This window comes from Apostichopus japonicus, chromosome 1 (genome assembly GCF_037975245.1).
Source record: "Apostichopus japonicus isolate 1M-3 chromosome 1, ASM3797524v1, whole genome shotgun sequence".
NCBI classification, from domain to species: domain Eukaryota; kingdom Metazoa; phylum Echinodermata; class Holothuroidea; order Aspidochirotida; family Stichopodidae; genus Apostichopus; species Apostichopus japonicus.
In genome coordinates, this window is record NC_092561.1 from 5383384 (window position 1) to 5407353 (window position 23970).

The following is a 23970-nucleotide window of genomic DNA, read 5'->3' on the forward strand; positions in this document are numbered from 1 at the left end:
TATTTTTTGGGCAGAAATTTAGTATAGCCTAGGTGCAAATTAATGTACGTCATCTAAGTATGTAAACATTAGCTATACTAATTACAGAGGCAGGCTTTACTGTTGCCCGCTCTGAATATTGGGCGTTGGGTATCTCTTTTGCAGCAGAAACTCAGGCACAGATAGTTTGGAAGAATTTAGAAAAACACCAACAGATTATGGATTCACCCAATTGACCGAAATACTCCTGCTTTCTCTATGGAGGTCAAGGTCAACAGAGGACAAGGTCTAAAAACTTTATAAACATAGTTACTTCACAAAGTAGTGGCTTGGACGTGTAGCATATATTTGTATGTGGATTGCAGTCATTGACGATTAAGTGCCTGTTGTTTTCAGTGGAGGTCAAATGTCATTTGAGGTCAACAGAGGTCAAGATCTAAAAACCTTTCAATGACAAATAAGCTTAGAAGTAAAGCTTGAATGAACTTCACACATATGAAAATCCACTTTATTACTGTTGGTACAAGAATTTACGGTAAATGTTCTCATATAAAAGACTGCAAGGACCCATTATACACCTGTTGGCTTTCTGGTTCTCAGTTCACTGTATCTCTGACATATTTGACTTACTGTTTTCTTGATTAGATGTAATGAACCTGGACAGCACCACCACTGGCAATAAACGAGGAATGTTCATACCAGAGAGCTGGAATATTCAATGTCTCTGTCAATGGCCAGTGATCTCGAAGCGCAAGGTATGGAAGAGGGCAGCAGAGTCCAAGGTGAGGACAACACCGGGGACGAGGACCCAACCAGACGAGTCAGTCGAACGAGTCTGGGAAGCAGCTGGACCAGTAGCACTTGGGAGGAGGGTGGAGGTGAGGATAGAATTAAACATATGAATACCCAGAGCACGCCGCAGTGCTTCCAAAGAATGCTCTAAAGCAACTTAAACTCTATCAGACAAAATTGGACACACACAAAATTTGGCAAAGAAAACAAAAATTACCCCCTCGTCCAAACAGTTCGATTCAAATTGGTTTATATTAGCTCTCATTTTATATTTTGATATTTGTCTCCCTTGCAGGGTAAGTAATAAGTTACAATGGCTATTTTTAACCGGCAGTGATCTAGACATTTTCACCTCCAGGAAGTCATCAGTACCTAAATGAATAAATGTCGACAAGGTCAATCGGTTATATCAATTATAAAAGGTTATAAGAAAAGAATCTGAAATTTCTTGTTTGAAGTTTTTCCTTTTTTGTGAAATTGTTTTCATATAACAATATACAAATATTGATTCCTCATTTGCTGTAATAACCCCCCCCCCCCCACCCAATAAAAAAACCTATCGCTTACCTTTCAAGGATGATTTTGACAACGTCAGGAATCCATTTATATCTCAATTTAAGAAAAATGTCTTCGCTCCATATGTTTAATACGGCTAGAAAATCCTTCCCGATCAAAAAGGGGTACCTATCGGGCTGTGCACGCTTGGTAAATACTTCAGTATCGAAATTGTGGTAAAGACCAAGAAACTAGGTTCCAATTCCGTAAGAAAATTGATGTAGGAAATCCAAATAACAAAACGCATGATGTTGGCGCTTTGGATGGTAGAATGAGAAGGATGGGCATTGACAGTAGGAGCTCAGTCATAGAGTGTGCACAGTGTTAAAAGGTTACCAGTTCATTCTAGGCACGGTAGAACGAGGTGCTAAGGTTTTTGGGAGACAGGTAAGCTCGTCACTCGTAAATATCCAAACAATTTTTGGAATATATCAATTTTAGAAATATTTTTTCCCCCCATATGTTTAATACTACTCTTCTGTGTCGTCTACAGCATCTGGTAGTGACGTTCCGTTTGAGCAGAGATCTGCCGACGAGCAGGAGGAGTTCTTTAAGAGGATAGGCGACAGACTGGCTCAGATCGGGGACCAGGTGGTACATGAGTACCATTTTGAATCTGATACCGGTGGACGAGGGGAGGAGGCGGGACCGAGCCAGGCCAGTCTGTTAGCGGAAGAGTCCCGGTCCCTCCTTGGCAATGGTGCTTCGTCCGGAGGAGTCTCTTGGTCAAGTAAGTACCGTGTGCCGGATTGGGACTATGCTTTACGATATGACGCAATTGTATTTTATAGATATGTGTAGCTTGTAATTATATATGGAGTACCTGAAGTAGGTAGTTTATGGAAGGTCATGAAAAGAGAAGGTAACCAACTTTTTCAAGTTGAAATCGTTTGACTTTAGATTCCTGGTTTTCATACAACAATTAAAAGTAACAGAATGAAAAATATTGTATCCGTTGAAATTGGTCATGTGTGATTTTTTGGAATGAGTGTAAAACAGAAGGAAAAAAAAACAATGAATGGAGTCGTCGTGGCAAAGCTCATCACTCGTAAATATCCAAACCATTAAGTTTTGGAATATATCAATTTTAGAAATATTTCATCCCTCCATATGTTTAATACTACTCTTCTGTGTCGTCTACAGCATCTGGTAGCGACGTTCCGTTTGAGCAGAGATCTGCCGACGAGCAGGAGGAGTTCTTTAAGAGGATAGGCGACAGACTGGCTCAGATCGGGGACCAGGTTGTTCAGGAGTACCATTTTGAATCTGATACCGGTGGACGAGGGGAGGAGGCGGGACCGAGCCAGGCCAGTCTGTTAGCGGAAGAGTCCAGGGCCCTCCGTGGCAATGGTGCTTCTTCCGGAGGAGCCTCTGGGTCAAGTAAGTACCGTGTGCCGGATTGGGGCTATGCTTTACGATATGACGCAATCCGGTTTGTCGGTCATCGATGGATGATGCCTTCAGTCAGATGTAGATTTGGTATTAGTTATACGATGGTGGTTTTGTGGTACCCTGCCTTGCGGTGATGGAATATGCAGTTATTTTTAATACGTATGGGTACAGAAGATGTGTGGGGGCACTAGTCATATAAGCATCGGTTTCATTGTATTTTATAGATATGTGTAGCTTGTAATTATATATGGAGTACCTGAAGTAGGTAGTTCAGGGAAAGGCATGAAAAAGACGGTAACCCACTTCTTGAAATCGTTTGACTTTAGATTCCTGGTTTTAATGCAACAATTAAAAGTAACAGAATGAAAAATATTGTATTCGTTTTAATTGGTCATGTGTGATGTTTTGGAATGAGTGTTAAACAGAAACAAAAAAACAATGAATGGGATCGTCGTGGCAAATTGACACTGAAGAAGAGTTCTGAAGATCATAGAATGTTCTGGAAATGCAAAATTTACTTGTTTTCGGAGATTTATGAAGTTTCAAGACCATTGTTTCCTCTCCTTCAACCCTGCAGCTTCAGAATTGAATGATGCCATAGGGAGACGCAACAGAAGGACGGTAGATGGGGTTTCCAGGGTAAGACTCACAGAGGAGGGGAATCCAGATTCAAATGTTACTTCTTTTAACTTTGCGTCCTCCCTTATCTCTTTCCTCGCAAAACTCTTTGCCGTTATCGCTCTACCATTTCCTCAGTGAACTGGAAACCGGCTCTTAGCGCTGCACAACGTTAATAGCAACTAGTCATTTCCTCAAGGTGTTTTCTTAATCATGGATTTAGTCGTCCACAAGGTTTTTCCCATGTGGATGAATGGTTTGATGTACACCTTCCATTTTGTGTCTCATAATAGCTGTACTTGTGGGCATATAAAGTATCATTTTCCTTGTGGGGGTAAGTTCTTGAGGGGACAGGTCAGCCCATCACTCTTAAAATTCCATCACAATGACAATTACAACAATTTATTTCGAGCAATTTTGTACAGTACATGAATGTTTAACAAAGTATAAACAATATTTTGATATACAATACAATCTAGAGAGACAGGCACACACATACACACACACAAAGAACATTCATCATGTTAATTGATATCTAATATTTAAGCTATACAAATGCAAAAAAGCAAACAAGTGCAATGCTTATCGAATGTTTTCCTCATTTGAATGTAATAAATATACACATAAACTGGATAGAATTTGGTCAAAAGGAACAAAACTCCAAAATAAAATTGAATAACATAAAAAAAATATAAAAAATAAGAAAAAGAATTGCCTGATAACTTGTAAGATGATTTTCTCGGGGGAATTTCTTTAAACAGGTGAGGTTCATCGATTAATGTGTTGGACTATATAGTATTATACACAGGCGATCAAGTCAGTTCCTTAGGTGCAACACAAAACTCTCAACAATTGCCAAGTATGAAACTCTGACCAGTAATCAACTCGGCCTTTCGGCTTGCTTTCTGGCCCAGAAGAAAACAAAGTAGGAATTGCATTGTGATGTATATATAACTGCACAATTACATTGACTTACTACACCCTGTGTCTGCAATCGTTTTCGTTTCGAATAATAGTGGAGTTGAGAAAGGAAGGTTCAAAGCAGGAATTGCTGGAGCGTTTCAGGTACTTTATTGCATATTCCAACGGCCAATTTCTTGAAAACCAAAATTGATACTGGAAGCTGACATCCACTCAAAACATTTCAAGCCTCGTCGAACAATCACGACACGTCGATGTTAGAGTTTGGCTAAAATTTAAGTCTTGGTTGCTAACTTTAAAGATTTTTTTAAAAAATGCTAATTTAAAAACTTTACGTTACACCTTCAGGGTCGGAACCAGCCCATACCGACGTATGTGATAAGAAGGGTAATCTACGATCGTGCTTATGTGACATTCCAAGAAGCCGTGCAATCGCTCATCAACAGAAACTCTGGCATGGAGGAAATATCTCAGTTAGCGTTAGTGTTCCATTTTACCAAACAGGCCTGCAAGTTAGCCAAAGCCTTCGGCAGGAAGGCAAACTTCATCAAAGAAAACAGTATTAACTACATCAGGCATAACTTTGCTGCTTGGATCGACAGCCAGGGTGGTTCGGTAAGTCTTCGCAGCCGTTAATCTCATGGTCCATCTTCAAAAGAAATAATTTTTCATAAACAAATTTATGGAGAACAATTTCACAATTGTTACAATATTAAATCAGGTGGAACATGAAATTGATTAGACTAACATTATTGGCACCTACTGATAGAAGAAAAATGGAGGAACAATTATAGATTTACTACACATGGAAGTTTAACTCTCCGAATTACTACCAGGTCATTGAGAACTGTTCTTGTTTTACAGACTAGTAAATGTCGCAGTGAGGGAAAATACTCGTGACGATAAAATTGTTTTCAAATTTTTTGCATCGGTTACCATAATCTGACGTATTTCATTGGGGAAATAGGGATGACCTTCCAGTAGTTATGGTCAAGAAATAACTATCTTGTGTCGATTAATTACGTGTTTCCCAGTTTGAGTAAGCATTAAAAAAATTGCCTTTAACTTTTAACATTACATTTGTTTGTTGCTCGTATCGTTTTTGTCACACTCAGTAATAACTTACACAGACTGAAAGCAGACAAATATACACACCAATATTTTGGTTCATTCTCATATCTTAGGGAGCCGTGGTTGAAAGTGATTCCGAAGACTCTGTGCAGGAATCGGAGATAGATTGACACCAGTTGTGTGCTGTCCTCATTCAAATACAGATAAGATTGGTCGCGTCCATTTGCAAAAAAATTGCAAAACCCAAGGCTAAGTACTTAATTAAGAAATAATTAATGTCATTATTCTGACATTGTTTCGTATATTTTCTCTGCATTTATATCTCTCCCTAACATATTTATTTACGAATTCCTTCTATTTTATACATTTTTTCTTTTCTTTCCGACATCTCACACGTCACTTTATGCGGACGTTTTATAACAGAGTTTAAATGGTTATTTTGAAGCTAACAAGTCAGCAGCCTATAAGAGTGTCTCAAAACTGAGAAAAGGGTGCAACTTTCGTGTTGCATTCAATTGACTGTTTTGTCAAAGTACTGGAAAAGATTAAATGCTGACAACACAAAAGCTACTAAAGGGCAGCAATTTACAGAAGGCTCTCTTCTGTTTAATTCTGGCATAAACAAATTAATGAGTCAGAACTCTGTAGTACTAAAGATAAGTAAATATGAAAAGAAGTGAAAGAAAATGGCACCCTTTTTCTAACTTGAGAAAGCAATATGCTGTCGCAATAAACAATGCTTACAACCCCCCCCCCCCCTCTTAATGTTTCTTTTATCGCAAATGCGTGTGTATAATTATGCTCTTTTCTGAAAACGAGAATATGTGGGACAGATACTCCTTCCATTAAAATCTTCTATCTAATATGAAAGTTTTTGCAGTCGAAAGAAATAGATTCACGTCTGAAAATCAATTCGTTATCTTTAGTAAATAACTGTCGAATATTTTGGTTTGATTATTTAGATTAATTGCCCAAACCACTCTTGTGTTACAATGAGGCCTATTATTGGCAATGCTTCATCATTAGCATCCGCAAGACAACAATGTATTTGATATTAACATCATCACTGACTCAGGTTTTCAAACTCTCATGGATCATTGTTCAATGCTGCCTCTGCATTTTTAAGCTTTTCCATTTTCAACATTTTTGTCCGGTTTCCTGGATAGAAAAATATCTTAAAAAGAGATCAACAAGAAGCTCAGCTAGAAAAAGAAACAGAGAACTTTTTAATGTATCTTTTAAAGACAGTGATTCAAAACGGAATCGGTAAGATGAGCACTGACTGTTTGTCTTCCATAAATATTTTATATCGATTTACTTTCGAATCCTAGACGAGACTGGCTTCTAAAACGATGTCCACCTAAATATATCGAAAAGAAATTTAAGAATAGGGTAGACCGTTGTAGGCCGACAATATCGTCGTTCAAAAGACGTGGAAATACGTTTCTTAAATAAGATTGTCTCGAATAGAAATTTGGAAATGATACTGGGTACCATTTTATACAATGTAATAACTCTTGTATTGTCAAAAGAATACCTCACTGTAACACACACTAGTGACCCCTTTAGAAAAATTAAATAAGTGGAGACTTGAAAGTTTCAGACACTGGACAGTTTGAGACACTTTTAGAGTTTCTTTAACACTGTTTATGCAGCTGGCTGTGCGTTGTCCCATCCAAGCTGATTAAAAAGGTATGTGATGCTATATGTAGCCTAGAAGATTTATTCATTTCTGAAGAAAAAAGAAGATATGAAACAACAAAACAGATTTCCTATAATTTTCCTATCATAACAAGTCCTGCATAAGATTGGTAATGAATATTTGAATACCAATCGTAGATATTTGGAATCAGATACAGATTTGTCCCCAAAGTTAAATTTGAGATTATTTTGAGATTAGTTTGTTTAGACAGATAGCATTATTGCTGATGGCATCTCCCTCTCATTAGACTGTGAGTAAAGTTAAATTACCATAACAGGAAGTGCACTTTTTTCTTTACAATGTACGAATTTTCAACAGCAACAAAAAACTTGATTATTATTATACCATTGTTAACTATCCAAATTGAAGTGAAATTTGAGGTTAATTTCTTTTTTTATTTGTCCAGCTTATGAACTTCCACCTATGCTACCATTTTAAAAGTTAATTTAATTTTAAATTAAATTTTAAAATTGAACATTTAATGTATACCCCATATTATTCTCTGCTTTTAGCGTAGTTGATTTTTCTATTGTAACTATATAAAATCGGTCACATTTATCTCACCAGTCCACATCAGTATTATTTTACATGTTGTTTGATTCTCTTTTTAAATCTATTCCTAATTAATTCTTTATCATATGAAATGAGATTTACCCAATTGGTAAAATTACTCTGGTTAAAAGCTTTGGTATTTTCCAGTTTGTGTACTTATTTCAATGCTTGCCAAATCCTCCGGATTGGTTTATCAAGCAATTGGATACTATTTTATTCAAATTCATCTGGCATGGGAAACCAGACAAGATTAAACGTAATACGTTGATTAGCTCTATCCCAGAAGGTGGGCTGAATGCAACTCATATTAAAAGTTTCGTACACGGTTTGAAATGTTCATGGGTTAAGCGTTATACTAGTAACAACACTGCTTTTTGGAAGTTGTACTTTAATTATTACCTTAAGGATTATGGTGCCCATTTGGTTTTTGATTGTAATTATAAGGCAGTTGATATACACACAAATAATGCATTTATCAATGATATTTTACACGGTTGGACTCTCTTCGCCTTTAAAGATGTCACTGAAAATTATGAAAGTCAAGTGATATGGAATAAACACAACATAAAGGTGAATAATCGTATTATTTTTTATAAAGCATGGTATAACAATGGAATCAAATTTGTAAGCGATCTTACTAATGAGGGTGGTAATCTTTAATCTTTTTCTGACTTTAGAGAAAAGTATCATATTAATTGTGCTTTCACTATATACTATGGTGTAATTAGTGCTATTCCAGGTCATTGGAGAAGGTCATTGAATCACAGTAATACTAATCCTGAAACATTGAACACTCAGGCTATTCAATATCAGTCACGGTTCAATTGTAAGCAGCTCATTCAAAGGGTAATCACTCGCCCTAAGTCTATTGTTAAATGGAATGATAACTTTGATTTTAATGAGCGTCAATGGAATGTTATCTTTCAAATTATTCCGTTTAAGTCTTTAAGGGAAACAAAGATACAGTATTTCCAGTATCGCTTTCTTCACAGTATTTTGGGAACAAATTATTTATTATTTCAAACGAAAATGACAGATAACCCTCGTTGTAATTCTGCGGAGTTAATGATGAAACAATAGAACATCTTTATTGGGAATGTAATATTAGTGCTAGCTTTATGTTAGACGTTGAGCCAAAAATTTTCAATTGACAGTTTGTTTTTTCCAAGAAAGATGTTTTCTTTGGATATCAACTGTTATTAAAGCATCCATTGAACTTTCTAATATTTTATATCATATATTACATTTTTCAGAAGAAAGTTAAAAATGGTTCGTTAATTGTAAACGAATTTTTGTATAAGTTCAAATTTCAACTACAACTGTGGAACATCAATTACATAAGAACAAAATACGTGGGCCGTTTTCGTTCCAGACCTTAAAGGCCACTTTTAGTACGTACCCATTTTTATTTGAAGAATAGTGGTTGCTGTTATGCCATTACTGTTATGTTTATTTGCATAAAGGTTTTAATGCAGAATGTTTACGTTTATGTAGTTTAAGGAAAAATATGTAATGAATGTTGTTGTTGCAAAAGATGAACAATAAATGATGGCTAAGGAATGACAACAAAAATGAAATGAGATTCAAAAGTATGTATGAAATTTGGTAAAAACATAACTTTAAAATAAAAAAGAGAATTGACTTGAATGTCATTTTCGGTTTCCCTAACTTTAGATCTCGCCTGTAATAGTGTAACGGTCGTTGAAGTTGGAACGTTTGATAACACACCGCATCTTCGAAACCTTCTGCTTTCTCACAACAACTTGAAAGAAATACAAGTGGGTTCTTTTACAGAAACGAAATTTATAGAAAGACTATTTCTAGAACATAGCAAATTAGAAGCGATCCGTGAACATGTCTTCAGTAACCTAACAAAAGCAATGACCATTTATTTTGATAATAATCAAATTCGCTTTCTGGAGAAATGTAGCTTTAATGGGCTGTTGCGACTACGATGGCTTTGTTGAGCAATAACCAAATTTCTGAACTCGACGAAGAAATATTTAGAAATGTGTCGTCTGGAAACATTAGATCTCGATCAAAATCAATTGATAACTCTTCCTCGTGGTCTGTTTTAAAGTTTGCTTTTTTTGAGACGAGTAATTCTGTCCGATAACAGAATAACAACCATCCCGTTACCAATTTATCTGGGACTCATTTCTCCTTTAGAGTTGATGGATGTGCGAAACAATGATATTACGCAATTAACAAGTCTCCTGCCGTATTTCCATGTGACTGAAAGGTTTTTGTGCGGTGGGAATCCCTATATTTGTGACTGTGCGTTCATCACACTACAATCACTGTTCAAGAATAATTTATTCCTAGAACAAGTAATGTATATACGTTCAAGTCCTGTAACTTGCATGTGGCAAGATGTCAACTTTGAAGTAGATGAGCCGTTGCCATTTGCTTGCCCTGAAGATGGTGAAGTGATAAATGACGTCACCACATCAACATCACAAGCAATTAACGCATCCTTCACAGAGAACTGAGTCGCAAATTAGTGGAGAGGTATCAACTGAGAGCAAAACAATTGCTTATGTTGGTAATACAGTTAAAACTGATCAGATGGAGCCGACGGATACTGGAGTTAGAAATCCGATATATGACTGGTTAATCGTATACTGTTCAGTCCTAATAACACTTGTTCTTGCGTCTTTAATCTACTTCTTCAAGCGTTTACGTTTCCAATCAATACCAATGACTCGCGTTTAAGGACTAGAACACTCCTGTCTGGACTCAAAATATACCGGTGCTGTGGCCGAGTGGATAAATGCGGTGGCATTTGAAGCAATGAGGCTTAGCAGACGGGAGGTTCCGGTTTCGAAATCCGGCCAGGTCATGGTAAGGTGGGGTTTTCATCCAAGAGCAATCTACGGTTTTCCCATCTGAAATGACTTTCTTAATTGAAAACATTCCAAATTTGAGTTTAAAATGTTGAATTTGAAGTCACCCCACATGTAAGTTGTAATTCATAAGCACTTTCGGGTTTATCCCACATTTGTGGTCGCTTAAGCGTCGTAAAAATAACTGCTGGTTATTATCATATTATTGTTAGTTTTAGTATAATAGAGTTCAAATCTATTTTTCAATGGACCTGCACTCTCCTTCAGGTCGTTCATCAAGGCTACATAGTTATCTTGATGCTGCATTGTGAGTTGATTTGTAACCTTTCGTCACGTTAACGGCGCAATTTATATATATTCACACATTATATGATGTATTCTAACTAAGAGTATTGATCGGTTACAAAGCTTTAACCCTGGACAGAAAACCGGACAAAACGATGTGCTCCCAGAAATTTGATGTCATACACAGACGTTTCATTACAATACCATATATTCCTACGCTTTAAAATTATTACATTGCTGAATATCGGACTGATTTTCATCAGAATTCGATCCCTAATTCATGCACAAGTTTTAGCAGTGAAATAATGTAATAAAATAATCAAAAATGAAAATATTTTAAAACGGTTTCATTTAATACATGGGACGCGAAGCAACACCTCTCATCACAATACGGCAGGTTTTTTTTTCAAGGACAACTGTGAATATTTCAAAATGGGTGTGTTATCTGGACTGATGCAGCAGACAGGCAAAATGTAGCCTTGCCCTCTCAGGTGACTCAGATAGAGTGAACAATATATGTTAATGAAAGAAACTGCAATCGTATATGAACATGCGTCCAATGACCATGTAGATGAACCAGGAAGCGGTGAAGCCAACTACAATGACATATCAGTACTTGGGTATAGGTAGCATTCAGATGTCACTGTATATGACCATTACAGACATGTCAATATTTCCCTATTGTCACAAAAGTTCCTCCCACGAGTAATCTTTATCGTTCTATTAAGAGTTTGTTACCTTGCTGCTCACGACATGTTTACACTCGTGAATTCAAGTGTTCTTATTCTATGTTACTCGATATAAGCCCGTTGTGGATGGTGTTTAAGTGTAATCTTTCATTCATTTGTAACGAGTAACATATATATCTTCGCATGGAATTACAACCAAGGAAGTTGCAGAACAGAGATAATGAGTCAAAAAACGTTTTTTATTCTTGTTTTATACAGTAATGCTTCCAATGTTTATTTGAGTTGTGGTATACAATTTGTGTGACATTGAATAGACCATGATCGACTACGTCTCAACGCAAGTCAGAGATGTTGACACAAAATATGCAGTTGCTCTTTATTAACGAGTTCTTGACAATTCAATCCATCATATTATTTTTTTCATTTAATATTTTCCATGGTTCGATGTGGCGAACCAAGTTCGAAGATTTTGCGAACTGTTATATTTACCTGTTGTGATTTTGCATGTTTTTTGCATGTTTGAATAACCATGGAGGTACCTCCATGGAATAACAAACTGTCTAATAGACCCCATCCATACACGCTACTGATATATCAGATAGGATTACTTGTAACGAAAAAGTGCTTTCGTATTCTCAACTCTGTTCAAATGAACCCCATTTTATAAAGGTGGTACCTACTGTAGTAACAATGCCCACCTATGTGGTTTATTCTATCAAGGAGCACATGTAGTGCCTCTACTTATCATTCACGTTGCACCATCATCATTTACGTATGTGATTATGATACGAACAAAAAACTGACTTAAACGACTAAAATAACTTGATTCTCTTTAGGAAATACCACTGTTTGTGTGATTCCTTTTGTAGTCAGTGTAGAACGAAGACTTGCACAAGCTATAATAATGGCATCGCAGAGCTACTGTACATTAAATACTTGCAATTAATCGTTAAATTATTCCCGCCTTCATTATCCTCATTTGTTAATGGCTTCTTATTTCGTTTGACGTTTGATGTATGTTGCTGCAATCGCACAAGGAAGTTGTACATATGTACATCATACTGACAATAATATAGGCATGCATCTATTACGAAATGATAGGTTACAAAATGCTAATGCTGAAAATAAAAGGGAAACAATAGTGCGAGATTGAGATCTCTCTCATGTCTAGAGTTATATATTGGACATTGACAAAAACGTAAGCGCACATATCAGATAAGGTGTGAACCATGATATCTTCCAAATAACAAGATTTCCCATAGCTGTTGGTGGTATTATTTATCATAAACCGTGGTGTTCATATATGTGAAACTTACGACTTCACAATACATGCATTTCATAGAGCGTATTTACATTAATACAAATCCAGACAATTTATTTTTGATAGTTCTCATTTAGCTGTCATATTAATGAGAGTTTGGCCTTCCGTCAAACTACTCAGTTGTCATATGGCTGTGGACCAGCATACTCTCACTCTGACGTAGTAGTTTAGCACACCTATTACGTAATATTTCTTTCTGTGTTGGTTAGTGTTGACTGTGAAATACATTTGTTACAATACCGACCACAATCTACCAGTGGTGTACTAGAGTATAGGCTCCTCCTTTTATACGAGTAGCAAGTGTTTCCGATAATGAGGAATTAATGTCCCGTTACTGCTTTTTGGCGACCGAGAATAGCCTACCAAGTATATACCGGTTTCTGAATACATCAATTTGGAAACCATATATTGGGATCTATATACGTATTGCAAAACGTCGAAAATATGAAAAAAATCAACTATTTTGACGAGAATTTTCCGGCAAACACGAAAATAGTAAAAATCTGAAATTTGTAAAATTGCCTAAAAGGTACATTGAGCTAATGTACAAAACGGGATTTCCAAATTGATCACATGTTGACGAGAAATGCTAAGTGTGCAAAACAGTTACTTTCGATGTTTGCACTGTGTGTTGCAATGGCACAAAACGTAAGGTATGATGTAAGTCTCTCTTATACGCTGCCGTACCATAGCCCGAACTTGATTCATTTATTGAAAGACGCTATACTTCTATTTCCTTCTTTTAACACTAGCCTCCGCTGGAAAACAACATGGGCTACCACAACTATTATAAAGCCACGTACACGTAAGTAACAAGTGATACATAGTAGGTCTAGCCTAGTATTTAAGGTACTGGTCAGTAATTATATTTCCGTGAGGTTCACGTATATGTTACCGTTAGAAAAATACTGCGGGGGTTCTACTGGCAGTTTTAATTTAAGAATATCTCATTCTTGGCACCGTAGACTAACATTTTCTATGTGGTGACTATAGCGAAATGAGTATTCAAGTCATACGTTTCAAGGGACAGACTGTCAACGTTTGGCAGACTGTCGGCAGACCACTTAGGTGGGGCAAGAAAGAACGAGAAAAAAAAGGATATGAGTCGAAGTGATTAAAATCTGACTCATTGGAAGCTAGCTGCCATTGTACTTCGTAATTTACTCATTATAGCAACGGGGTTTGTTAAACACGTGCATCGGATTGTCGCGCTATGTGTATAGGCCTTATAATTGAGTAGGACGTTATACATTAAGAACTACATCTAGCATCGCGCTGTCACAACTGTATTTAAGCCACGTGTTTCTAAGTCTAACGAGTGATATCAGTACTATTCAGTAGTTTTCGTGACGTTTGTATGTTACAACGGGAATCATAAGTCAAGGGTTCTATAAACACTATATGTACAATATTCTGCATCGCCGTTTAAAGCCTAGCTTCCGCATAAAGAATCATGAAAGTTAAATATGAATGTAAGAGACTGACTTCGGTCAGCTTGCGGCTTTCATAAGCCAATGAGGCTTCTTCGCGAGTTCCTGCTTGCAGGAGGATCTAAAATACATACATACATATACACGTGCCATACATGCATTACCTACTACATTAAATTAGGCTTACGTATACACGACTTGAACTTTGTATGGTCTGATAGCTCATGTTGTTGTCCACATATTATGTCGTTCGCTTCAATAATTACATTTCCGTAAGGTTGTATTGGCTATTACCGTTGACATATTACGTCTATGTTGGGCCTAGTGTGCCATAAGTCCAATAGACATACGTCGAATTAAATTGACATTAAAGTTTCTCGTGCTCTGATAGGATGAAACGTTTTTGAATTACGTGGCAGCCCTACATGACCTTTCGTAATTGTCAGTATAGCCATTGAGTTGTTAGGGCATATACAAAACTCCCTGTTATAGCCAACTGGGTTTGTTTTAACTGGAAATCCATAGGGACAGTAAGACAACGGTACCATTTTCACGATCTCAGATTACATGATGTTCGTCGTAGGCCTAGATCATTACAACAGTTGAACAGTACAATTTCTTATGGAGACAGCCTGCATAAAGTAATATTGGCAAGATTACGCTATGTATTATCGGTCAAATTTAACGAGATGAGAGCTTGTTCTTAACATCCGTAGACTGATGTCGAACGTTGAAAAAAAGGCGTCCTCTTGAGATGACTGTGTGCACCAGAACATGTTCCAAATAGCATGACTTTTCTTGTGTTGGAGACTTGTTTCATGTAGTTACTTACATTGGTATTTCTTATTTTATGTTTTTGGCAGAAATTTAGTATAGTCGTGGTACAAACTAATGTACGTCATCTAAATATGTATACATTAGCCCTATACTAATTACAGAAGCATGGTTAACTGTTGCCCGCCCTGAATATTGGGCATTTCTGGGTACCTTTTTGCAGCAGAAACACAGGCATAAATAGTTAGGAAGAACTTAGAAAACCACAAAAAGGTGCTCTGAAAACAGTTGAATTCCAAGTTGGAGATTTTCAACATACTTCATTATACTTAGAACTGTAAACTACCATTAACTGGTTGCCAGACCTAAGCTTAATGTTGCAGTGTCTATCATGAAAATAGTCTCCTGTATAGTGACTCTACACTCATGCCTAAATAAGACATGTACGTGTATTGTTATACTATAACAATAATTAAGTAGTCTGTTCGTGGAACAGAGAGTCAGTGGCTTGGCAATGCATGAGCTCAGTGAGTTCACTTAGTCCTTCACTTGTTATAACACATTTCTTGGGCTTCCTAAATTGTGCTTTTGTGGCCTATTTTTTATCATTCAGCTTGGATCATGATTTAGCAAAATGAGTGCCAGGCAATCAAATTATCATTTACTACCATCATATATCACATCATCCCTGACGTATCTTGGAGAAGGCACAAAACTATTGGATAATACATATATGAAATTGCTTAACTAATGGGAAAATTACGCCATTTGGTCACTTTTGTTTACAAGAAGGTGTCACACACGCAAACACATATACATACGTCATCACTATTGCATAGATTCCTTTTGTATCCGGCAAGGAATAAGAAAAAGTTGTTCTTGCCTGACTATGTTAGAATGAAATCTTACAGTTTTCGTTTGCTTTGCTTTTCCCTACATATGAGGAAAGTACAACCATTGGCAGTAGTGTAAGGTAATGCTACAGATGAATTATTTCAACAAAACATATACATTAATTGCATCTACACAAACTAGAACAAGAGGCCAAACCACGGAGTTGCTTATCTCATCGGCAGCAAAACTACACTAAAACTATACAGTAGAACCTAGATCACGTGACCTTTTGACCTCGGCTCCCACAGCAAGCACATCATCTGATAATACTTGACATTTACATTTTGCCTGTGAAGGTTCTATGTTAATTTAATGTGTTTACCATTGGGTTATAGCAAAATAAAAGTAGTTGAGGAGGAGTTTTCGATAAACAATTGTGCTAAAATATACATTTGACCCTTAACCACGTGACCTTTGACCTCGGTTCCCACAGCAACCACATATTTGATATTACTTGACATTCCATTATACATGTGGAGGTTCCATGTCAAGTTATTCTTTTCCTTTGAGTTATATAAAACACGATTTTCATTAAATTTGACATCTGACCTTTGGTTCCGGGAGCATGCGAGTCACAATGGTTTAGGGGGAACCCACGCACACACCCGCCGTCCTACACACACACACACAGACACATATATACGTGTTGATCCTCCTTCAGTCATGGAATTCCGGTCACCATGGGGTACCCACCAAGTGTGACCCCCCCCCCGAGGTACATACTCAGGAAATTTAATTATTAGCATGGTAACTGTTGTTATGGCAATGGTAAGGTCAGGTCAGGTCACTCCCATAGTCAGAAACCGCTGGGGCACTTTGATGACGACACCCTCCTCCTCCACTTCTTCCGATCCCCTGTCTCTCTCAAACAAAACATCGCACCTTTCCCAGTCCAATCCGCAATGTCTTTCAGCCATGTGGTCTTAGCCCGACCTCTTCCCCTGGTTCCTTCAACCATCCCGTGCATGACCGTATGAGCCAACGTCCCCGATCTCCTGGCTATGTGCCCAAACCATTGTAGCTTTCTTCTGCGCGCGACTTCTAATCACATTAGCCGATAAGTCTTTTTATTTTGTTTTTCACTTCAATATTTGTTATTTTCTGTTTCCACGTGGTCCCGAGGATTTTTCTAAAACAGCCCAGCTCGAATGTCATTATTCTCTTTTCCATCCTCTTATTGTATGTCCAGGTCTCACATACGTCCATAGCCATGTAAATAATCAGTGATCTCAGAAGTTTAACCTTTGTTGAAGTGGACATCCTTTCGGAGTTCCACAGCTTATTTAATTTCGCAAGTTGACTCGTTGCTATGGCTAGTCATTTCTTTATCTCGGAATCTGATGTGACATCTTCGTTCAATGTTAAGCCAATGTACTGAAAAATCTTTCCTTCTTCTAGTGTTTTTCCATCCACTTTAATCGTTGTATATTGGTACCAATTAAACTTGAGGTGACCATTACTTTACTCTTGTATACACTAATCTCCATACCATAACTTCTAGCCGTTGTATACAGCCCATTGGTGAGAATTTCCAGTTCTGCCCTCGAGCCTGCAATGAGATCAATATCGACCACCAACTTTAACAGTCCATGTTAAGTCTTCAAATGCATCTGACATAATCTGTTCCAAAAAGATGTTAAAAGGGCATGGGGACAAGATGCAACCTTTGCGGACTCCAACCGTCGTTTGGAACCAATCTAAACTGCTGCTGTTAGTAGTTAACACCACATTACTATAGTTGCTGTATTGTGCGTTGATCACTTTGATTAGCCCAGAGCCCATATTGTGCTTCTTCATTACCAGCCAGAGTACACTCCTCCAAACTCTGTGAAGTACCTTCTTAAAGTCAATAAAGTCGTGGTGTAGTTCCATTTGATGGTTCCTGTATTTCTCACCCAAAATTCTCACATTTGCTATCTGTTCTACAGTGCTCCGACCACATCTAAATCCAGCTTGTTCTTCTCATAAAATACTTTCAGCCTTTAATTTTATTCTGTTACTGATAAATCTTAGCAAGACCTTACTAGGGTGACCGATGAGACTTATGGTTCTTCTTATGGTTGTTGTTCTCGAAACACCTTTCAATTTCTTCACATCTTTTCAGCAGAAAGTTTTCTTTCGCATTTTTATTGCTTTTTGTACATCATTGTTGGCAATTTTTTTTTTACCACACTCTTCATCATTGTATTTTGTGACTTTCAACTCTCTTCTTTTATCACATTTCTTCCATATGTGTGCGGTCACCCTTCCCCTCCTTCATGTCTCTTCTCATTTTCACTCCACCAAACTTTATGTCCTTCATCTAGTACCACTTATCCGGTAGTCAACCATCTCATTTCATCAATGATCAATATGTCCCTTTATACTTTTGCATCTTATATACTAATTCGTTCAGCTAACCTTCAGCAGACAGACTTCTTACGTTCCACGTGCCAATGGAAACTTCTTGTTTTGCAAATTTCAGTTTCATTTTTGGGTTCTCTCCAGTAGTCCATTGTTCGAAGCTCCCATCCTGTTGAGTGCCAATGGAAGACGTGGTCGTTGATGACCCGGGCCTCGACCGATCCGGTATGGTGTAGGTTTTGTGTGTACTCATCATTGTGTTTCAATAGGCAAGAAATCCTCTCCAGATATGGATGGCCGTTGGCTCCTGGTGGAGCTCATCCGCCCTTTGTCAGTCTTATTTTTAATCCTGCTGGGTGTCCACACACCCTCCTCACAGCAGTCCGGGGACTGAAGTGGGGGAGGCGGTTTAGTCGCCGAAAAATCGACCATGAACAGGTAGTATTGGATACATGTTACCAATAGCAGCTGGGGCTGACCTGACTCCAAACCACAATGGTTAGGTAAATGGATATCAACTGGAAATAGTTCTTAAAAGTATCTTACAAATAACAAATATTTTGTTGGTGTTTAATTAACCTCAACAGGGAACTTCATCAGTAAAACGAAGAAAGATCCGAGGCAAATTCATTTAATATTTCTGCTCAATTCTTGTTTGGATTTTCAGTCAGTATGTACTTTAACAAAGTTGTTTCACCAGCACCTAAATATCCAGTAATGATTGTGATTGGAATTTTGCGAGCAGCAGTTGTTGTATCTGATGAGACTAAATCGGGGCAATCTTCATCAGAGCTTCAGCATAGCTGTAAATGGCCCATCTGACAAAGGAACTGCAATATCTCATCCTCGCTATTGGAGCGATGAGATGAAGAAAAAATGTTTCTTATCATTTTACTAATTGCAGAAGTTTTGGGTTATTTTTCAGCTGACATTGACATCAGGAAATTCTCTTCCATTTTGAGACTTAATGAAAGATACAGGCGTATACTCAACATTGCAAAACCCGTTGGTATAGGTCTAAAATCAACACGGGCAGCGTTAGTAGGTACATTTTGTGTTGAGATATATACTTAACTGTGTGTCGCATATACACTGTTCAAGTCCAAATTTCTCTAACGATAAACGGCTATATATATATATATGTATATATATATATATATACGGTGTACTTTATTCTATTGCCGTTGTATTGTGTTGTGCGCAGGACGAGAGTGGTGGCACATAGTTATTCTGGAAGTCTTTTGCTGGCTTGGCGAGAGATAAATTGGCTAGGTGTCAGTAGTATTGTAAGCCCCTAGCCTATCAATTTGGTCTAAACATAAAATTGTTCTAATAAATCATTTTATTGTTTGGGTTATACAAAATCCCCTTCTTGTAGCGGCGCCTGAGTAAATGCCAAATTCTCATCATCGTCAAAGAAGGAATGATTTCGCAGAAGAGAGTCAAATCAACAAACCCATTTCTATGTTGTCATCTTTACAGGCGAAAATATGACTGTTTCGGGAGAGCGGGGTTCGATAGAGGATGGTTGATACTGGGATGGATGGCCATGATTGCTGCAGTTGTGGCAGCCCATCCCTCCTCTGCTCCTCCAGCGGAGCCTCCAAGATTGACATGTGGAAATGCTTGCGGCTACGATGACTGGTTTGATCGTGCTCATTGTAATAACCGGAATCTTTCCGTGGTTCCAATAGTGGATGGCTGCGATGCTGTGCAAGTTCTGGAAGTTCAGGGGAACCACATTAGTCGAATCTCTAGTGACTGTTTGGAAGGTTACAGATATGTGACCAGCCTTGACGCATCAGAAAATGTCATTGCTGTGATAGAGCCAGGAGCATTCGCAGGGTTACCTGAAATGGAACACTTGTTGCTTTTCCAAAACGAAATAACCGCACTTGAAAATGACACTTTTATGGGTACAATAATGTTATCTTCAATCAATTTGAATCAAAACAAGATCGTAGAAATCTCCGAAAATGTGTTGTGGGGTCTAACTGAATTAACATCGATTTTCTTGAGCAATAATCGTATATCGCACTTGGCACGGAATATATTTCAAGGATTGTTTAAATTAAAAGATCTGTCAATAAGTAATAATAAGTTGGTTGAAATTGAAGAAGACCTCTTCAAAGGTCTTATTAGAGTAAGTAGCATTTATCTTAATGATAATAGGCTCGTAAATATCCCGTCAGGTCTCTTTAATGGCCTTACGGCATTACAGAGTGTTTACCTATCTAATAATAGGTTAATATCGATTCCTGCCCCAACTCAGCTAGGGCTCACCTCTGGCTTAATTGTGATAGTCTTACAAGACAACGACATTACCGAAGCCTCGGATATCATTCCATATATGGATTTATCAGAAAGCGTTTTCTTTGGCGGCAATCCGTTTCGGTGTGGCTGTGATTTTGCCACAGTTCAAGAGTTATATTTCAACAACTCTTTACACGAACAACCGGGTTATAATCAAGCAATCCAAGTAACGTGCATTTCGGGAGAAAGATCTTTCCCGATTGATCAACCACTACCTGTGGAGTTTTGCCCAGAGAATGGAGAAATGAAAGATGAAGTTCCAGTTACATCAACAATTATTGTACCAGAGTCAAGTGGAATATTCGTGCAGACAAGCTCTGAGTCTTACGACAATGTGACGTCAGACAATTCTGCAGATCCTTGTATTTGTAAATGTCCATGTGACACCTCTGATGTACAGGTATCTATCACTTTCTCTGATTGGTTAGTTATATACATTGCTAGTATAGTAACACTTCACGTCATATGGCAATTAGGGAAGAAAGTAAGATGTTTATACAATTCTTCTAAGGCAGGGGTTCCCTAACTGGGGTGCATGAAACCATCCCAGCGGGTTTGTGAGACGTTTCTGAAATCAAAACTAGAGTACTTTGTTGAAATAAAATCTGATATATCATATAATTTAGTAATGTACAAAAGTCGTACCAAGCGACAAACTCGTTTCGCATTCCATACGCATATGTTGGCATAGTAGTACCTTACCGTGCATTTTTCATTACATTATTACACTATGAACTTGATCTTTTACAAAGCACCGTTATACGTACTATGGTATAATAATGACTCAGATCGTGTCTCGACAAGTTGGGGGTTCGTGGACAACTCTGACATCCACAGGGGGTTCGTTGAGGGGGGGGGGATAAAGTTAGGGAAACCCTGTTCTAAGGAGTCTATCGACATTTAACTATTCCAGGTTAACAAGTCATTCTCCTATGAAGCTTACTTCTTTAATTTTGACTTTTGACAATAGGTCAGTAGGCCTACTTATCCGGCTCAGTAGCTAACTCAATTAACACTAGTCATGATAAGCCAATGGGGAAACTTTGTAGGTTTTCTTCCGTACACCACGTAAGAGTTGTTATGATGTGTGTTATTGTTAATAGTGTTTTTATTTCCCGATTTTTTGCGAAAGAGAAATAAGTGTAAAAACTTTACGCATCAATTATAGTAATATATACGTCATTCAACTTCAAATGAGGGACATGTTAATAGTAACACTATTTAAATAAATCTAAACCATCACTCTCCAATTCATTTGAAATTGATTTTGTCTTTAGGTTGCGAGGCAAAAGACAATAGCCATTTAATCCATTTGTTATAGTTGAAAGACTTTTTTGTTTCTTATGGTAAACCACGCCCAGTAAGTGATGGCGTCATATAACTCTTTATTGACGATCCCAGCGTATGCAGTCGTGTAGTTTACATCATTGACGCATCTTCCCCCCCCCCCCCGCATTCTCGTTGTAATTATCAATTCCTCTCGCAAATCCAGTGTAAATTGTAATTGAATTACATTATTGTCTCAGGAATATAATCGCATTGTTTAATCAAACAATACATTGATTTACTGTGGTTTATATTAAATGATATAGGAAGTTGTTCGTTGGATCAATTGTGATGAATGAAACGCTCTGATATGTAGGTTCTTACTGGATCTTGCCTTAAAAAAAAAACTTGTGAATGCAACGCAAACTTATAACTGCAGATAAAAATAGAAAAGTATGTGACTGTTAAATTTCCTTCAATTTTGTGTTACAATGATGAACGCCAAACTGGTTGGTGTTACGTATAGTTACATCCATGCATGGCAATGTTAAGAATCTATGGTATCTAAAAAGGAACTTACTTCTGAACCCAAAGAGCGCTAAAGAGATCATTTGAAATTCCAAAATTAAACATGAAGGCCTACTCACCACCAAAGCGAGGAATACTTCGATACAGGGTTATCGAAGTTGATCGTACTGAACAGATCGTGTACTTAAGGGTGTGTATAAGCTAATTTTACGTTTCATGACTCAGGAATTTTAAACAGGGTTTATTATATCATATCTTCTTAATCTTTTATTGTGCCATATTTTAAGTTAGACGACAAAATGCAAGTTTTTAATACCTATATTTTACCTCATATTTTCCACAGATTAGTTAAAATGTAAGAAATAGGACAATCATGCCAACATTTCGAACAGTACGTTTTAAAAATTCTTTCGTTTAAAGAGCTGCTATATTTATTCAGGGTGTTGTTCCACAAAACTGACTTTAATTCTTTTATTAACTTCTTATATATTAACTTCTTATTAATTGTTAACTTTGTTTTATATCCTATTTATATATACTTCTTGTATTTATACTGGGTATTAATCAATTTCAATACTTAAATATTACTTAAATAAAATACACTGTTCGACCTGGTTTACTCTTCAGCTCTCAACAGCTCAAGACCTGTGACGAACTGCATGGTTCTTACAAATGTTCCCTTCGTTCCTTCAGGTCTGACATAGGCTGACAGGGGATGGGGAGGTGAGGGGAGGGGAAGGAGGGGAGGGAGGGGGTCCTTTTCTTCAAAACTACTCAATAAAGCTCATAGGAGTGTTAGCTCAGTGGTTAACACCGGTGCCTTCCAATCATAAGGTCCCCGGTTCGAGTCACTCCAAGATTAATGTATGTCGTCCAGTTACTGAGTTGTTGACAATTGACAATTCAAGGGCGTAGGAACCGGGGGGCTGGGGGGCGCCAGCCCCCCCCCCCCAGTGAAAATATGGGGGGCGGGAGTATCGTTCCGCCCCCCCCCCCCCGCTCCGCAAGTCAGAAACCCCCTTTTTCATTTCCAAATGAGAAAAAAAATCTCATTTGAAGCACCAAATTGCATCTAAGGCCAGGTGAAAATGCAAAATTCTTTACAAAATGGAGTGGGTGTTGAAGTGTGCTATATTGCACCAAATTGCATCTGAGGCCACCTGGAAATGCAAAAAAAATTCCAAAGGGGAGGGGGACACCCCCTCCCCTTAGACCCCTCCCCCAGGCTGGCCATCAGTCTTCAGCCCCCCCCCCCACTCAAAAGTACCTTCCTACGCCACTGTGACAATTCATAATCATGGACGTTAAATATGAATGTAAGAGACTGACTTCGGTCAGCTTGCGGCTTTGGTAAGCCAATGGGGGGGCTTCTTCGCGAGTTCCTGCTTGCAGGAGGATCTAAAAATACATACATACAATACAAAGCTGTAGAATGTTAGCTTGAATAGTCAGAATTTCATGAAAATAGTGACACATTAAGTGGCAACGTTTGGAATATGCCATTTTGTGTTTATAGCGTATCACGAATAACGAAAAAGGTGTTTTGTAGGGGCGAGGAAATGTTGAGAGCCGAATGGAATCATTAATGACCCGTTCATTAACCTGTTTGATTGAATCGTTAATTCCGTAATGGTTTCTCATATAAGAATTGGCACACTACTATAAACAAACGTAAAAAGCTCCTTTGAAGGCTTTGGCT

At 37.7% G+C, this 23970-nt stretch overlaps 2 protein-coding genes across 5 annotated transcripts; both read left to right on the plus strand.

Moving 5' to 3' along the window:
- Positions 1 to 709: 709 nt before the first annotated feature.
- LOC139971869 (uncharacterized) lies at positions 710 to 6151 on the plus strand. Its single transcript, XM_071978660.1, has 6 exons — positions 710 to 857; positions 1820 to 2056; positions 2470 to 2706; positions 3296 to 3357; positions 4606 to 4872; positions 5442 to 6151. The coding sequence occupies exons 1-6, from the start codon at positions 710 to 712 to the stop codon at positions 5496 to 5498; spliced, it is 1008 nt and encodes a 335-aa protein (XP_071834761.1). The 3' UTR covers positions 5499 to 6151.
- A 7263-nt stretch (positions 6152 to 13414) lies between these two features.
- On the plus strand, positions 13415 to 22991 carry LOC139964184 (uncharacterized). Of its 4 annotated transcripts, XM_071965625.1 has the most exons (3): positions 13477 to 13528; positions 17323 to 17531; positions 19647 to 22991. In XM_071965625.1, exons 2-3 carry the CDS (start codon positions 17455 to 17457, stop codon positions 21001 to 21003), a joined length of 1434 nt encoding a protein of 477 aa, XP_071821726.1. In that variant the 5' UTR covers positions 13477 to 13528; positions 17323 to 17454; the 3' UTR covers positions 21004 to 22991. The 4 variants fall into 4 exon arrangements, with proteins under 4 accessions (XP_071821806.1, XP_071821726.1, XP_071821965.1 ...); XM_071965705.1 differs by lacking the exon at positions 17323 to 17531 and having other exon boundaries at positions 13415 to 13528; XM_071965864.1 differs by lacking the exons at positions 13477 to 13528; positions 17323 to 17531 and adding an exon at positions 17578 to 18389.
- The last annotated feature ends 979 nt before the right edge of the window (positions 22992 to 23970 follow it).

Bases quoted from the DNA above. Each gene is read 5' to 3' on its own strand.
- LOC139971869 (XM_071978660.1), top strand. From the start codon at position 710: ATGGCCAGTGATCTCGAAGCGCAAGGTATGGAAGAGGGCAGCAGAGTC. The intron at 2,057-2,469 runs GTAAGTACCGTG...TGTCGTCTACAG, and splicing joins CGGAGGAGTCTCTTGGTCAA to CATCTGGTAGCGACGTTCCG. The intron at 3,358-4,605 runs GTAAGACTCACA...TTACACCTTCAG, and splicing joins CGGTAGATGGGGTTTCCAGG to GGTCGGAACCAGCCCATACC.
- LOC139964184 (XM_071965625.1), top strand. From the start codon at position 17,455: ATGTTAAAAGGGCATGGGGACAAGATGCAACCTTTGCGGACTCCAACC. The intron at 17,532-19,646 runs GTTAGTAGTTAA...TCATCTTTACAG, and splicing joins AACCAATCTAAACTGCTGCT to GCGAAAATATGACTGTTTCG.